Source organism: Protopterus annectens, chromosome 1.part0 (genome assembly GCF_019279795.1).
Source record: "Protopterus annectens isolate FY-2018-M chromosome 1.part0, PAN1.0, whole genome shotgun sequence".
Classification (NCBI taxonomy): Eukaryota; Metazoa; Chordata; order Ceratodontiformes; family Protopteridae; genus Protopterus; species Protopterus annectens.
This window is the reverse complement of record NC_056725.1, coordinates 1940686574-1940704467: the sequence shown is the minus strand read 5'-3', so window position 1 is coordinate 1940704467 and position 17894 is coordinate 1940686574. Positions and strand designations below refer to the sequence as shown.

The 17894-nt window shown below is 40.0% G+C and overlaps 1 protein-coding gene across 2 annotated transcripts in view; it reads left to right on the top strand.

Annotated features, from left to right (window-relative positions):
• PXDN (peroxidasin) overlaps nucleotides 1-17894 on the top strand; it is a 2220827-nt gene that overhangs the window by 1245378 nt on the left and 957555 nt on the right. For both annotated transcript variants that reach the window (XM_044070259.1, XM_044070249.1), the window contains one exon: nucleotides 1951-2022. In XM_044070259.1, the coding sequence (XP_043926194.1) occupies nucleotides 1951-2022 (72 nt within the window). The remainder of the gene's footprint in view (nucleotides 1-1950; nucleotides 2023-17894) is intronic.

The following is a 17894-nucleotide window of genomic DNA, read 5'->3' as shown; positions in this document are numbered from 1 at the left end:
CCTGCACCATTGAACTGATAATGCACTTAGTCATTTCTCAATGTGCTGTAAAGTAAGCACGTACCAAAATATGCATGGTTCTTTTTATGAATTCCACACCCAATAGTATTGTGGCAAGATCCCTTCCATCCTAGTTCTGGTATGCAGTTCAGTGGTTATGCATGAATCTGCCAACTATTAGTAGCCAGGAGGTAAATTCCATTAAAAACAGATGTCATTGATTGCAGTTTTTTTCTGCCATTTTAGTTGTGCACTGACATTTATATTTTTAGTTTATATGGAGGCTGTACCAGTTTAGGGTACTCTGTAATCAAAGGAAGTGCATGCCCGTTATTTGTTTAAGAAAAGTAATTACAATGTACAGTAAAATCAAAATTAATGTGTTGAAAATATTCAAAAGTAACATTGTTAAGTGGTAACCGGATTAAAACATTCTAAGCTAAAAAGTGGGGTAACTTGATTTGAAGCGTGATGCAGAACAGACCCAGTAGAACAATCATAGCAATCCTGAAGTCATGTGCAGTCTTGGTTGCTGTCTAGTTCACATCTCAGGAAGAGGTCCAGTCACACTGGAGATGTCAGCCACCCTTATAAGTAGATATTATTTATCTGAGCAGTCCTAGCTTGCAAAAACTTTATCTGTTCTTGATGTAAGTAGATTATAGTGCAGCATGTCTTTAAGTATGTAACTGCTTATTTAACAATACTGATACACAGATGCAGTGTTGTAACACCTGGTGCCACTTTTATCATTTCATTTATTGAACTATTACAGGCTCTTGTTGATGTAAGAATAATTGCTCGTTTAATGTTGAATACAGTGTTTTATCCAAAGCCTAATGCAAATGCTGTTTTAATGCATATGAAGTGCTTGTTTAATGTGCATGCTTGTGTGTGTGTGTGTGTGTGTGTGTGTGTGTGTGTGTGTGTGTGTGTGTGTTTAGGTAGGTTGGCATTTACAAGTGGAATTGTATTGCAATAACCAGCGACTGGGTGTGGTATATTTTTCCCATGGCTGGTGTGGTTTAATCACAAAGGCAAAGCCAGAGTGATTAAACAAAGGTATCCGTGGGTAAATCTTTAATATAGCACACCCAGGAGTATGGTATCGCTGTTGTACAATGACATTATTTAAGAAAAAAATGACTTACTTTTCTTAAATAATGTGTTTGTATAACGGCGCTGTGGTGTTCTTCCTCATTGTTTTTGTATCCTGAGGTGCTGTTGATGTCTTGTGCATGCATATGGGACTTACGTTCCCACTCTTACACAGTACATCAGTGCTTTGGAAAGCAAGCAACAGAGATGCTCCTTATCTACCACTCAACCTCTTAGTTTAAGAAAACTGGAAAGCCTTGGCATATATTAATAGAAAAAAGTCCAGGTGACAAGACTTTTTTATCTTGGTATATGCTCAGTTTACATCTGGCACACTATTTGGGGTGACCAGTCAGCGTGCATGTTTTGGATGTTAATGACCTGTCATTGTATAATAGCTGTTAAATGATGGGTAATCCCCCAGATCTGTAGTAATGGGTTAATTTTCATATATGTAACGTGTCAAAAAAAATCCCTCACTGCATATTTGAAAGTATGTTATTTCTGATATTGTTACCTTTGTTTTTCTTCTGCTAAAGTTACATTAAAATAATGATTACAGAAAAGGTAGTCTTTTTACACTGACATAACCTTGAAGTATGAAATGGTTTTACCTTGCAAGTTAATTTTGTTTTTCAAGTGCAGTGAGTCATTTCCTTGAATTCCTTTTTCTGTTAACTTTAGAGGAGAAACTAATGGAAGTCCAAGCGACTGTTACAGTAATCAGACAGAGCTCTGTTCCCTTGAGAGCTGTTTCTTGTTTGTAACAGCACATGTTCACATGTGTGCCTTGGCTGACACTGAATAACCCTTTATAAAAATTCATTCCATTTTTTTTTTGTATTTTAACAGGTTTCTTCACAACAATAAAATAGCCCACTTGGTGCCTGGGACATTTTCTAATTTGCAGTCACTGAAACGGCTGTAAGTATACTGCTGTTTGTGTAATAAATCAAGTAATTTATAGTGGTATATTGTCAGTGAAAGTGCTGTAAGTTAAGCTTTATGTAAAAAGTTGTGTATTTAAGAGGGTAGTTAACTGTGGTTGCCTACAAGATGTTGCTTCCCAAATATCAATTTTATTAGATTCAGTTTCTTGGTTTATTACATTCTAGTCAGGGTCAGTCTACACACAGTATTGTTTACATACATAAATAATTACTTATGTAGTTTGCAAATATTATTCCATCTGTTGCATGATTTTCTCCAGGAGATTCCTTATTTTGGTTGTTAATTCTCAGAGTACTTTAGTGACTGATAAACGAATATGCAGAGTAGTAGAAAGTAAAATAGGAAGTGAGCAGTTTGCATTCAGATCCAGGGTGCAGCACAGCTGACCTGATGTTTGCATGAGTGAGACAGATAATTGAGAAGAAGCTACAGATGAGGAAAGAGTCCAACTGGGCATTCACAGCATTGGAGAAATTATATGACAGGGTCACAAGAAAGCAGACTTGCCAGTCTTGCAGTTGTTTGAAGTCTCAGAAACATTGGTAGAATTAGTATAGTCTATGTACAAGGACCCAATGACTTGAATATGAACAATGTTCTGTCTCACATAGGGGTTCCTAGTGAGAGTGGGTGTGCATCAGAGTTCAGCTGTGAGCCCACTGCTGTTCATACTGGTATTAGACTACATCACCAAACAGGTTGGAGGGGACAGATTAACAAGTTGCTGTGTGCAGATGATGTGGCATTACAGGCAGACTCTGAGAAAGAAAGTCAGCAAATGATAGGGGAGTGGAATGAAAAACTGAAGGCACGTGGGATGAAACTGAGTACAGATAAAACAGTTACAGTTGCAGTTGCAGCAAATGGGGGAAATCAGGATTGAAACTGAAGGAAAATAATGGAATAGATTTAACAGCTGCAAGTATCTGGGAGGGGTGGTTGAGGAGAAGAAAAGCGTGAATCAAATCTAGAATCAGATGGGTTGCATCCAACTGGCACAGTGTGTCAGGGATGGTGTATGACAGAAAAATGCCAAAGAAGCTGAAAAGTAAGGTTTACAAAACTGTGGTGTGACCAGTACTGCTGTATGGAAACCTGGCAGTAAAGTCAGAGCAGTTGAGGAAGCTAGAGGTGATGGAGATGAAGTGCCTGAGACTGGTGGTAGGATGAACACTGTGGGACAGACAAAGAAATGAGGATATCAGAACAGAAGCCAACATAGCCCAGTTGCAGAGAAGGTGAAAGAGAACATATTATGGTGGTTTGGACACATGCAGAAAAGGAAGACAATCTGGTAACGCATATTTGGGACAGGAAGAAGACAAGAGGAAATGGGGGCATCCAGCAAGGAGATGGATAGATTGTGTGAGAGAAGACCTGTGTCAGGCATGACTGTTGAAGAAGGAGAAGACCTGTGTCAGGCATGACTGTTGAAGAAGGTAGGAGAGCGGGTTTGACTCGAGAGATGGTAACAGTTGACACAACATCCCCAATCCCATGTAGGAAATGGAAAAAAGATGATTGATGACGATGATGAATTTTCCATGGACTTTAAGTGGTGTTGCTTTTAATCTGAATGTGTTCAGTTTCCTGATACTTCTGAAGCCAGTTTATTGTAAAACAATCTGAGACATTTACAACAACATCTATAGTTGTATCTTACTGTAAACAACTTTGCAGTCTTCTGCCTTCCCTTACCTGATGTAGAGACAGCATTAGAGATGATGTGAGTTATACTTTTCATACCATGGTCCGTATTTGAAGCATTTTTTTCTGTTTTGCCTTGTAATTGTTTAAAAATACTTAATGCATTTTCTTAAAATTTCTTTCCGAGTACCATGACAGTTTCTAGAATGAAATATGTGTTATGATCAGATGGGTGTTAAGGCAGTAGCTTTAGCATTCCAAACCTGACCTGATTGTACTTTCAAGAGGCATACTTTTGCCAGTTAGGAAGACTTAAAAGTGGTCTTAAATAAAATATTTTTGGTAATCCATGGCAGAGGACAGTGCAGTTTGTGATGTTCTTTGAAGATTCCGAGGTCATAACCCATTCTACCCAGTCTCACATGCAGATTGCAGAGAAGTCAAGGTTTATTATATTACTCAACATGGCTGGCAACGTGTGTCCTATTGAGTATTCTTTCTGGTTTTTGAGTTGCAGTTGTTCCTAATAAACTTCTAAAGTCTGTGAAAAAGGGTTACTCTGATTTTTTTTTTTTGTTACCATCTTCTGATTTTAGATTCATCCTCCATTTGCTGTCATCAGCTGCCTCTTGCATGCCACCCCCTAAAAGGTGGCATTTCATAAGCAAGAACCCTAATATAGGATCCCGGAGTCTCAGATGCTGCCAGTTTTGTCCACCAGGTATATTAGAAGACAGAGACCCTTCTCATATTGTCAAACCCCAGTATACATTGTGGCATTAGTATGCCCCTCACCTTCACCTCCAAAAAGGCTTTCTCACATTTTCGCCCTAGCTGAAATTTTGATACCTGTGCTGTTGCTCCAGAGTTGTGCTGCCTCTTGCAGGACTAGATACCTTGTCTGTATTCCATTTAAGCAGACATGGAGGAAATGGCATTATGAATGTGGGGAAAACATTTCTGTTCATGCTGCTTATTTCAGAGACCTCACCCCCACCCCCACCCCTGGAGATTACGTTTGTTAATACCTTAACTGCTGAATATTTTGAGAAGATCTGACCCAGAGTACTGTCTGCTTTGGGCTTTATGTGCCATTTGTGTTTAAAATACTGTATCTCCGAAATAATTCAACATTTATTTATGAAATTTTAAATAAGTCTTAATAGTTTTAATATCTGTAAACCATAATCAGACTGTGTACCTAGCCAAATAAAAAGGAGCAGGTGCATCTTAAATTGTAATGAAAAAAAAAAAAGTTAAGGTTAGTATTTATGCCTAAACATATGCAAAGAGTTGAAACCATCATTTTCTATCCAGAAGTATATAATACTGTTAGGTCTGAAATCACACCAACATTTATGTTTTTGATAGCTTTTGTTTATTTTATTATGAAGAGAAGTGAAAGTTGCAATATTTTTTTCAGCTGATAGCTTTGTAAAAGTTGTGCAGTTTACAAGTGCCAGTCTAGCCTGAATTCCACCATAAAGTCAAATGCAAATAATGATCTGTTGTTTCAAGATATTCTTATAAAATATTTAGGAAAACACCACTTTATAATCCCAGTCTTGTTTTGTTTTCACAGTGCAGTAGCTTTTATGGAGGCCAGCTATAGAGGGATAAAGCCCTGACTACATCACAGCCAACCCTAGTTAGGATAGAGGCTCAGGTGCTTGCAGCATCTAGTAGTGGAGGATGGGACTGAGTGGCTGTTACCAGCTCACCCATCTTTGGGGGGGGGGGGTTAAGGGAAGTGGATCTGGCTCAACACGAGTGTGACACCTAGTGAAAATACTGGATGTCTACCCCATGCAGTTTGTGTCTGTCGAGCCTGCACTCCTATTTGGAAGTTGTGTGCTGAGCTAAGGAGAATTCACCATGTGGAGGCACACTTCCTCTAGGAGGGCAGCTAGAGCAGAGCTTGGAAGAGTCACCATAGTGGACCAGAATTCTTGGTCCCCGCAATACTGATATGAGTGGGATGGACTGGTCGTCTGTCCTGAGGCAAAAAAGTAACTTTTAGGAAAAGTGGACAAGAGAATCTCAGATATATGCATGCCTGTCAGAGTGTGTAAAATATTCATATTTTGGTGAAGTATATAAAAGTTACATAAAACACTACTTTTTCATAGAAATGAGTATTGTTTTTAGTTCTCATTTCATAAGGTACATACTGAGTTTGTCAGCTTAACTCATTCACTCCAATGTAGCTCGGGAACTTCCAGTGAGCAGAGCCCAAGCCTTTTTGACAGAACAAATTATGTCCTCACGTTTTAAACAACTGTTTATATCTCTGGAACCATAGGGCTTATGAAAGAAGTATAAATGGCAAACTCTTCAGCAAAAACTGTTTTCTAGTGGTAGTATTCTGTAGGGTCTAGGTCTTAAACTAAATTTTATAAGTCATAGTAAACACAGTAACTATTACATTTGTAATATTTTGTAAATAACTTACAATATCTCAGCAGCCGCTCAAGTTCCACACATACTGTCAGCAGCACTTTATTCATATAACTGAGAGCTTTCATATAAGGCTAAAGAGTTCTGTTTGTGTTACTTGCTTTTTGAGATATTTAGAAAAATGTGAAAATTATATCTATATAAGTTAATATCATAAAAACAACAGTTAATATCCATTTACCTGCACTAGCAGAGGTCAAATATTAATGCAGTTGAGTTTACCATTCTTTAAGCTTTAAGATGAACTCTTTTAAAACCTTATACATAGCATGGTTTTAAAATTATTGATGAAAATATGAACGAGCAATATATGATGCCTAGAGGAATCAGTAGGAGCTAACTGCAGATGAACCTGGAGGCGGCACTCGGATGTAATGAATTAAAACAAAATGCAAACTATATATTTTTTTATGAAATGAATGTCAAAAATAGAGTACCCATATAACTATAAACGAGTACAGATGGTACCTAGTTACAAAGGACCATTTCTGTGTAACTGTATAAAATATAGCATTTGTTTTCAGAATAATGTATGATCCTTACCTATGAAATGTACTTGTCATTACTTTGTTGTAGCGAGTTTGAACTGGAGGTGGGGGGGGGGGGGGTCATAAGTCCAGTGAGAAGAAAAAATTCTATATTTAGGAGAAATAAACAAGATTTGTACTTCTGAAGTATGGCATACCAAGAAGTTCAGCACACTCCTGCAGTGTTAACCAAGTGTTATACAGAATGTCAAAATGCAACAGTAAAGGCATATGAACTATAGTCACTGGGACCTGTTTTTGAAAAGCTATATCCCTTTGATATTTCTTTGTAAAACTTTCATTAAATAACAGCAAGGTATTCACACATAACAGTACATTATAACTTTAGAGCTTCTAGTGCAACACACCTCTGAATTTGAAAGAGATGTAAAACCGAGGTTCCATCTGTGTGAGTTGGTGATAACTCAGGTGGATGTAAAAGATCCCACAGCATCTTTCAAAACAGTATGGGAAGTTCCCTGATAACTAGGCGAAATTCCCTGTAGTAGTATAAATTCAGGTCTATATTAGAACATTGAAGTTTCAAAACTTCGAATGTTCTAATTTCAACCCCTATTCAGCAAAAGCTAAAAATATCGAAGCAACAGAAAACCAAATGTTTACATAGGGAAAGAATTTGGTTGTCCGTTTCTGTTGTTTCGGTATTTTCAGCGCTGTGGTGGAAAGTTACGGTTTGGGTTCAGGTAAGTGTGCAATTGAGTGCGGGTTAGGTTAGTTAGGGTTAGGGTGTGGGTTAGGTATGTGTGCGATTGTATGGACGTGAGGGTTAGAGTGGGTTAGGTGAGTTAGGGTTAGGGCGCGGGTTAGGTATGTGTGATTGCGTGGACGTGAGTGTTAGGGTGGGTTAGGTGAGTTAGGGTTAGGGCTCGGGTTAGGTATGTGTGCGATTGTGTGAACATGAGGGTTAGGGTGGGGTAGGTAAGTTAGGATTAGGGTGTGGGTGAGGTGAGTGTGCAGTAGTGACGGACTTTAGGGTTAGGGTTTGGGTTAAGGTAAGTGGATAGTTAGTGGTGTGTGCATAGTTTAGTGTAGGGTTAGGTGTAAGATTTTAGGTGTATGTGTGTGGATTTCTGTTTGTTTGGTATGCTTGTGTTGTGTGTATGTGTTTTGGATCAGCGATTTTTTTTCCCTAGGAAAAAAAATCACTGATCTGACAGTTCGAGATTGTAAGCTTTCACTTCCTCTTGAAGTGCTTAGGGATTACATTTTCAAGGTAGGCTGAATAGGCCAACATTTGGTGACATCAAAGGCTTTCTTTTAATGTTTTTGCAATACTGTGACTTGTTCAAAATCCCCCTCAAATGTAATGACCTCCCTGTGTATGTGGAAACCTTTGCCTCTAAATTCTGTGCACATGTAAATAGTTGGAATGATGCATCTGTCCCCCTCTGAAGGAAATACAGTCCGAATTTTAAAAATAAACCCTCTATGGTGGAACCCAAGTGTAAACAGGCTCCTTAATAAAAAAAAATACACCACTGCATACAAAAATAAATTTAACTCTCAGGATGCTCAAACACAATTACCAAACTCTGGAATCTGATCAAATCAGCCAAGACCAGATATGAGGTAAAAGCCACCCAGGTGAAGGATAACCACAAAGACTTCTTTAACAATGTTAGAGACCTCAGAAACAATGGCCAACAGTGTGCAGAACTAATAGTAAATTGACATCACCCAAAGGACGTAGCCAGTCTAGTAGCAGACCAGTTTAGCTCTAAATTAACCTTCATGTTTTCAGTTCACATATTTGCATCTACCCCTCCCCCCCCCCCTTCAAATTTACCAAGAACAAGTCCTCAAGGCACTGTCCAAGACTAAGAGCACTACTTTCATGGGGCCAGATAAGATACTGAGTGTTCTGCTGGTCAGCCTGAAACAGGACTTGTCATGCCCCATTTATAAGCTATTTAGTATCAGCCTCCAAACAGACTTTGTGTCTTTTAAATGGAGGACTACAACAGTCTTATCCCTAAACAAAGATGGGGTGTCAGTGGATCTGGGTAATTTATAGACACATAAGCATTGCCAGCCTTTTCTGTGAGGCTGTGAAAAGGATCATTGTAGAACTAATAGATAATGACATAGGCAGCCTACAAGCTGTCAACGCAGTCTATTTTGTGTTCAAGGGCAGATCCTGCCTGCTTAACCTGGTTGATTTCTGTGAGAAGGTTATGGAGGGAAAGGTGAGTATAAAGTAGTGCACACCACATATCTGGACCTTGCCAAGGCATTCACCACCATTCCTCACTTGGGTATTGTGGATAAACTCTCCTAGCTAAATGCAAATATCCATTTGCAAGTCACTGAATAGCAAATAAGCTCACAAATAGAACCGAGAAAATTAAGGAGGGTAGTTCTACCACCTGTAAAAGACCTGTTATTAGTGGTGTACCTTAGGGTTCATTCCCTGGGTCAGTTTTCTTCTGCATGTACTTTTCAGAGGTCAAAGCAAATGTTAAAGGTTTATGACCAAGTTTGCAGATGACTGTAAACTTGATGCCATCATAAATTCCACAGAGGACACCATGATCCTCCTAGATGGTCTTCAAACAAATGTCTGGTGTCAAGACCATGGGCTGAAACTAAATGCAAAAAATGTGTAATAGTATCCTTCAGCAGGCATGAACTCCCTTGTTACTATCACATTGACAACATCCCCATGAAAGTTGATCACATAGTCAGGGATCCGGGAACCTATATTGACAACGAAATGTCCTTTGATCTCCAGATGTCCACTATTGTAAAGAAGTTTTTCTTCAACGCCCAGCTTATATCTAAAAGTAGGGCATCCAGGCCCAAGGATATAATTGTTTCACTGTACTCAGCTCTCAAATGGCAAATCATTTAATTTCATGCCCTTTTTGGTATGCACCTATACAAACAGTTGTCACAAATGGAACGACCACAATGCTGCCTCATTAAAAAAAAGTAAAGGGTCTAGGTCATAAAATCTATGTTGACCTCCTCAAACAAAAGTCTTGTCTCTCTTCATGGTGTCAAACAGGTTACTACATGGTGAACTTTGCCTTGCGTACAGAACCTTATCTGACCACATCCTGTCATATTGTTTACACATTTGCAAATCCAATATTTGTGTGAACACCCACTCAAGAGATTTCACTCACATTTGCAACATTAATAGGACAGCTATGTATCACAGAGAATATTGCTTCTGTGAACTGTCTTCTGCTCCACATAGAGTGAAGTACTTCTGTTAATGTGTTCAAATGTGATTTGGACAACTGGATGGAAAATCATAAATTCACCCCTTCATGGATGGGAGAAATACATAAGTATCCCAAACCTCTGTGGTATTAATACATAATGTAAAAGTGCTAGAAAAAAATAGAAATGTAAGGCTAAGCTTCTTGATCAGTAGCTTAGTAAGTACCTATGAACTTAAATGAATGTCATATGAATACATTGTCTTTCTAAGCTCATAATAGATGTCATTTCTTAGGTCACTGTAGCAGTATTTCAGTACTGATAGGTTATGTCACTGAGGTAAACCGATGTTGTGTTGGCATACCAAAGCCAAAATCTTTCTATATGCCTGTACATATGGCATATGATCTAAACCAATGGGCGTAAGTTCCATAAGTGGAGGTATGTGTGTCAGATCCTGAGACTATCTTGCCGCCAGTCCAGACGTAGGATCTTTACTCCCATCTGTGTCTTCACCACATTGTTTTTGGCTGCTGCCACTGCCTAGACTTATTTAGACGTGCGTCCCATTGGGGAAACTATTTTTCATGTATTATTCTTAAAAAAAAATTTGTTAATGTCAGCTAATAGAGGGAAGTGTGATGTATGACTATAGTAGGCAGACACCTTATAAGGACCACCACTCCCAGTGTATATTTTGTCTAGGGGCTGATTACCTATACAAACTATCAGATCTGTCAGTCATTTGTTCCTAAAACCCTGCGTACTTAGCTATCTTCTTTAAATACATGTCTGATGTTGTCCTTTTCATTTTTCCTCACTGATGGATCTCTGATCCGATTCTCGGATCCGGCTCGGCCGCTTTTTCAAGACTTTGGATCCTAATCTCGAGCTCCTCCCTCTTCCCATAATGCACTACTGTCCCCTTAACTCCCCAGATCTCATTCCTATTTTTCAAGCTGTAGGTTAGTTTGTCTATTTTTCTTTATTTCAACTTGTTCAAGTCTTTAGATTTTCTTTGTCTAGTAGTGATGTTCTTCGCTTCCCCCATTGCAGCCTTACTATATAGTATAGTCCGCTCCAGCGTCGCCCGAATACCATAGATAAGGCTGGCGTCGGTCAAGAGGCATTAAACTGGCGTCAGTGCGTCAGGGTACTAATCATGACATGACCGGCATGATATCAGTCTTTTTTTTGCGATGATGCAGAAGCATTTTTTTTTTTTTGCAGTTGGTTGGCGTGAATATTTATTTCGAAACTTCAGTTTCAGAAACAGAGTTGGCTAAAGTACCGTTGGGGAACATTTTTTTTTTTTTTCCTGTATTTGTCGAAAAAATTGAAAAAAGTGAATAACTGTATTAACTGTATCATAGGACAGATCACTCATAGTGTGTATACCTTACCTTGTGTGTATACCTTGTTTTTGTTGGTTGTTGTTTGTGCTTTTGTTGGTTTACGCATAGAGGATAAAAGAGGAGAAGGAGCCAGGTTAGTGTTTGGGTTGGAGAATTATAAAATTAAAAATTATATATGATGCCCAAATATCTCCACAAAAGCAAGAACAAAGAAGCGCAAAAAACCACAGCGCCGACCCCTGATGAACCGAAGGCAAGGGTTTCGTGGTCGGTCAGTTAGAACAGTGGAGGCCAGAGGTTTTTGGTTCAGGTTGTCCTTTACATGGACTGGATGGCAGGGACAGGCTCAGGACAGGCCTTCTCCAGGCTGAGGGGCTCTCCAGGTAACTGTTCTTCCTCTCTTCCTGTCTTCCCTGTTCTTCCCTGGTGGTTAGAGCCTCTCCTTCTGTTGCCAAAGCTTCTTTGAGGCTTACTTCTGGCCTTTGGGGCTTCCTCCTAGAAACAGAAGATTACATTGAATAAAAGATTTGAGAGTAAGAAAATATTGATGGCCAGAGAGGTGATGATTACTATGATTAGGAGGCCTAGGCTGATAGTTTTGAACAGTGTTTGAACAGTGTTCAGAGACGTTTTGAAAGTCTTTGTGAGAGTATGCAGGAGTATCTGCTTTGGATGATTCCCTCCTGATTCTTCCCCTTCCTCCTGACTCTCCCTCAGAGGATTTCTCCTTTCAGAGCTCTGCATTCCATGAGGGCACTTTAAATGGGAAGGCCAGAGGAACTCAGAAGGCTTGGGAATTCTCTTGGGGGGCCCTTAGGGAAAGATTAGCCTGAGCTGTTGTGCTTCCTGTTTTGGTGGTCCTTTGTTATTCCTCCTGTATTGCCTCTTTGTCCTTGAGGCTCCCTGTATAACCCTGACCCCTTGCCTCCTGCTCCTGTTAAGCCTGATAGGTATTAAAGTAGGTGCCCGAAGACCCAGAAACTATTTCTCAAAAGTCTAGAGGTGTTAAAAAAATGTTTCCAAAAGCCTATAAAAAACTGGTTCCTAGGTGTTAAGAAAAAAGTGGGTTGATACTGATAGGGTATGCTTCTTAAGTGCTTGCCAGTAAGCGGTGAACTGTTTAATTCATCAGCTTGAATATCAGAATTCAGATGCTAAAGAGTCAAGAGATTCAAGATTGGGTTTGAAGGTAGGTATTTGGATTCTGTGATGGGAGGCTGATGCTTGTAAGGAGTTGCTGGGTGGTTGTTGTGTTCTTTGGTTTTGATGCTGTATTTGAGGCAATGTGGTTGGCTGGCTGGGTTTCTGTCCCTAGCCGCTGCCACTCCTGTCTTTGCATGCAGGCATTTCTCTTTGATGTTAAGACAAAAGGATTTGTGTAGATGCTGAGTGGAGGAAGGATTTTCCTGATGTTTTGCCTGTGGAAGCAGTTTGTAAGAAAAATGAAAGAAATTTAAAGGTGCAGGAACTGTTAAATGATTTTGCAGATAGTGCAGGTGATTTTTGCAGGATTTCCCAGTGTGCAGCCACAGCGTATTAGGGTATTGGTTCCCTAAGGTGGCCTGGTGCCTTCTGGGCGTGGGTATGGAACAGGGTAGGGAGGCGAGGCAGGGGGTGGGGCAGGGGGTTCTATCAGACAGAAGGTTGGGAAGGGTCACTTGAGAGTCCTCCAGGCAAATCAGCATTTTCGGCAGGGGTGAGGTTTTGGACAAGTCTCAGCAATCAGCAGATCTTTTTCTGATTTTGATTATCTAGAAGATTGGATCTTTTCAAAAGTTCACTTGTATTTAATTTCAAAGAAGGGTGTTGGATTCCATTTCATACAATTATCAGATTTAACTGCATACCAAAGACTCTCCACAGGCCCTCATCACAAAGAAAGGAGGCTCACAAGCAAGTCACATAGTTACTCCAGATGGGGGTATTCAAAAGGGGCCTAATATTTTGTTCTCGCCTGTGGGGTAGACGTTAAGAAGGTTTACGTGGGAGAAGAATTTGGATTTATCTCTCTCAACACTTTTTGGACCAGTCTTGTTTCTGAGATTTTGAAGATTCAACAGTTTTACCTCTGCTGGGCAAGCATGAGCCAATAAAGCAGTTCAAGATGAAGGCAACTTAAGTCTCTTACTAACTTGGTACTTCCAAAGGCTACTAAGCCCATTTGCTTATCAGGAAGTTGACAAGGAATGCAAATCTATCAGGCTTCAGCATCTGCTTTGCCTTTCACTACTGCGGAAGCTGGGTAACAGGGGTTCTTCACTCTAGGAAGGTTAACACTTCCTTCTTATTCACTTCAAATCTTAGTCTGGCTCCTACTGATTCTTAGGAATGACTTCAAAGACCTTGCAAAATAAAGCAGATATGTGTCTGTGCTGTGAAGAGAAATAGAAAAGGGTGTCAGAAGACAATCCAGTTCTGCTAGTATGTGTCCAAGGTCGAACCCAAGGGGTTCTGAGACCTTAACTGCAACTCCAGAACAATGTCCTCTGTGAGACAAACAACCAAACTACTTGCATTTCCACCACAGCAGTCTCTCAACAGTCTTGCTACATCTGCAAACAAAGTCCTTCAGTCCTTCAAGCATTTCAACTCTTGTTCTCTAAAAACTGCATGTCAATGCATTACTTAGGAAGTTAGAAGGGTCACAATGTGGAACTCGCCAATGTCATGCAAAATGCCTTCAAATGTCAAAATACCTTTACCTTGCAAATTGTGGAACAAAAGGGAAAGCTCATAATTGTAGGGTGGCTCGCCACTCTCTGGAGAACATATCAGATTTTTGCAGTGGGCTCAGGGAATTGATGTCAAGTGGCTCTCTGATGTGGAAGAGAGAATTGGCAAGAGAAGTGGAGACAACACATGGGACATTGCTGTACAGCATCTAGGCATAAACAAAACATGACATATTAGACAGGCAGGGCAGGGTTAGATTTTATTCATCAGTTAGCGGCTTGGAAACAGTTAATCAGGGGTTCACACAAACAACTTTCAAGGGAACACATTCTAAAGCAGGGGATGCAGGCAAGCAATGATTTTATGGCAAGCAAAGATTTTAGGGGAGACTTTTCAGGACACTATTCAAGCGGGCAATCAACAAGAACTCCTTAGCAGATCAATCAAGACAGAAACTTTAAGCACTTCAACTGAGCACAGATCAGCATGGATTGCACAGAACCAGTTATGTAATGTGAAAATTGACTGGATCCTTGGATCCTATGTAGCAACTCACTCGCTCACTACTGCACTCAAGGTTATTGCAGAACTGTTAGGGGGTTCCACCACAGCTCCCAGAAGTGGATGTTTCCTCTGGTATGCACAGTCTTGCACATGGGTTCCTTAGCCTCCTCTTAAAAAGGCCGAACTATTTCTGTCAAGGACCTTTATTAGCCTCGATTGGCCCCTCAAACATTGGTACCCACCAAATAGGAGTCTGGTAACTGTCAAGACATGGATTCCTCATCTGATTCATCACAAGTTATTACATCATCTTCCATCTGCTGATTCCTCATCTGTTATCTCCTCTCTAAAGCCATGGCAAAATGAGTGCAGCACTCATCTGGAATCTCATGAAACAATGAGTCTGTCAAATGAATCAACAAGTTTCAAATTTCTACAACAAAAAAGCTAATTGAGCTATGGAAGAGAGATTTTATTTTGAGGAGCTGAGCAGAATTTTTTGTTGTATCTTTTTTTTTTGACCACAGTTTAGAAAATTTGCAGGTTTCTTAGCCCTAGTGATTTGTCTCACTATCTTACTGATCAAGGGCCCAGCATTTGAGCCCCTTTTTCTCTTGAATTTCATGTCACTATGTTTTTTCTTCTCTCTTTTTTTTTGATGCCCCACTGGAGTTTAAGAATTGTGCAAAAAGCAGTTTTGAGGTTCAGGAAGCTCTTACTTTGTTTTCTCAATCTTGTCTCCTGCTTGCTTACTCCGGGACCTTTTTTTGATTGAAGCGGCAAATACTGAAGCCTGCTACTTTGTCTTTCCTTTATTCTCTGATTGGTGTCTAAGTTTCTGTTTTTTATTGGGCATTTACTTTTTTGATTTTGGTAGAGTTTTTTAAGATTGCCCATACCATGGCTATATCTTCAATCCTTTTGTCCCTTTAAGTAGGGCTATGATTTTTTAAAACCAGGTTCCTTTTTTTTGTTTTGTTTTACAGCCCATTCGCAAGCAGAAAACAAACACAGAGCCCAAAGATGTACACTACAGGGCATTGCAAGGGAATAAGCAGGACTAAGGATTTATTTAAGAGTTTGAATCAGTTTGTTTTTTTTGCTTGACTCTTACTGCTTTCTTATTTCTCAAGTTGCTATTTCAGCAGCATTGGAAGATTTCTAGGGCTTTTCAGCATTTGTTGGCAGCATTTGTAGGTTCCATGCCACTAACTTGGTTCAAGCTATCACCTGGCACTAAAGATATTTTCTTAGGGGTGGCAACAATGATTCCAAGGGGGCTTTGGCTACTTGAGTGCTTTGGGATAAGCATTTCTGGAGAGTTCAGTTTGGGGAAGCTATAATAAGGAAGGGGCTCCACTCTTCTAAATGTATTAGGAGCCTTTTGGCCTACCCGTTTCTTTTAGCCTATATGTCAGCCCTCAGCTCCTGCTTCTAAGTCCCTCCTGTTCAGTTGCTTTCGGAAATGTTATAGGACTGCAGGACATGCTCATGCAGTTTATGTAATGCCAGCCTTGTATCCTTAGTTACTACCAAATTGCTTTGTACCTCCCTCCTTCCCTCCAGAGTCAATTGGCCCTCCTGCTTCACCTCTGTGTGATTATATGATTATATGTTGCCATGTATTGACTATGCATGTTCCGGTTTATTGCGCTACTTGTATATTGTGTACTTGTTTTGGGTTAGTATTTTTACTGTTTGTCTTATTTACGGTTCTGATGATTGGGAATGAAAGACGCGATGAGATCTGGAGCTCGGAGTCAGGGTGCTGAGCCACTTTCCTACCTCCCTCAGCAAATGACTGCAACTCTATGTTATTTAGACTTATCAACTCTGTTTACTTGGTGTTTTATGCTTGCTAACTCTGCCCTTTTGCAGTTTTTAGTCTAAGGGCTTGTTTCTTGTTTGTTTGTTCTTTGTATGGTGATGTTTTTTCTGCCATGGCAAAGTGTTGGAGCCATGGCTTCTTCTTTCTTTTTATCGCAGTGCCTTGGCCTGCTTGGTAGCCGTTACTGGCTGGGATCATTACTTTCTCTTTTTTTGTATCCCTTTTCTTTCCCTGTAGTTCCTATTCTCTTGCTGTTGTAGAGCTTTGTGTTTTTTTTTTCTCCTGCTCCAGAAAGTCACGAGAGGTTTCTCCATCCTTTCTATCTAATCTGTAGATTCTGTTTCTATAAAATTTGCAGTTTTTCTGGGAAGTTAGAAAATGTTTGTAGACTTTCGTTTTTCAGACTTAATACCCTTCAGAAAATTCACACTAATGTAAAACTTATTAATCTATCAAATTAATCTGTCAACTCAAGATGCTGTAAGAGGTTGGGAGGTTTTTATACTAGTTAAGGTGTTAACCTCAAAGTTACAATGTGCAGTGCTTGATTCTCACTATGAGGGGAAATTGGTAGGTTTAAAACAGCTTCCTAATAGAAACTAATGACAGACCGAGTTTCTGACAAGTAGCTGTCTCTCAGAAGGGACTGAAACAGCTCTACTTTACTACGGCTTTGGTTGGGGCTCACACCCTGACAAAAAAATAAAAAACAAAGAGAAGGCAAACAACTCTATAGGATCTCAGATCCAGCTCTTCGGATCCATAGCTCCTGGGGCCTTCTTCTGATCCCAGGTCCCCTCAGACCTGATAGGTGCAGTCCCATGATGTTCTCCACCGGTCTGCTCATCATCCTTAGATCCTAGGACTTCAGATGTGATTGATTAGAATGACTGCACACTCAAGGTATCTGGCAGTGCTGCAGATGCCAGGTGTCCATGAAGAACTCAACATTTCAGGGATCTGACACCTTTGGGATGAAGCTACTGGATTAGTGGGTCTTCTTCAGATCTGACTGTTAATGTTGTGGCCTTGAGCACCCATGCTTCTGCTGCAGTCTGTAACTGTTTAACTGTCTGGCAGACAGTTGGCATTCTGACATTTAGCTTCATTGCCAAAGCTGACACTGTAATGTCTAGCCTCAAAAAAAAAAAAAAAAAAAAAAAATGCAAGCAAAAGGCAGATGCAAGCTTTCGAATCCTACCGTCCCTCCCAATCCGATTAGCTCGGATAGTTCTCTCCTCGGATCCTAAGCCTAGGATCTAAAAATAGCAGGTTGCTTAGAGAGAGTGGAACTATTCTTGGATCTGGTGCCTTTGGATCCAAAACTATACAGCAAATTCAGCTTCTTCGGATCCTAGCCTTTTCTCCGATCCTCTGGCCCCGCTGTTCTTGAGTTCAGTTCCATAAAAGAGCAATATTTAGAATTTGTCCATATTTTGTGGCCCTTTTTCCATGTCCAAATTTTTTGAACTCAGGGATTGAAAACCCAATTGACATAATGGTTAAGGCCTTGCCTCTGATGCACAAAGTACAATATTCAATCCTGACCTCTTGTCCATCCCTGTTTGGACTTTGCAGGTTTTTTTTATAGTATGATCCTCAATTGGAAAATCTGTGCCCGAAGTTCTACAGACAAGAGTTAGACACTGACTTTCTAACACTACC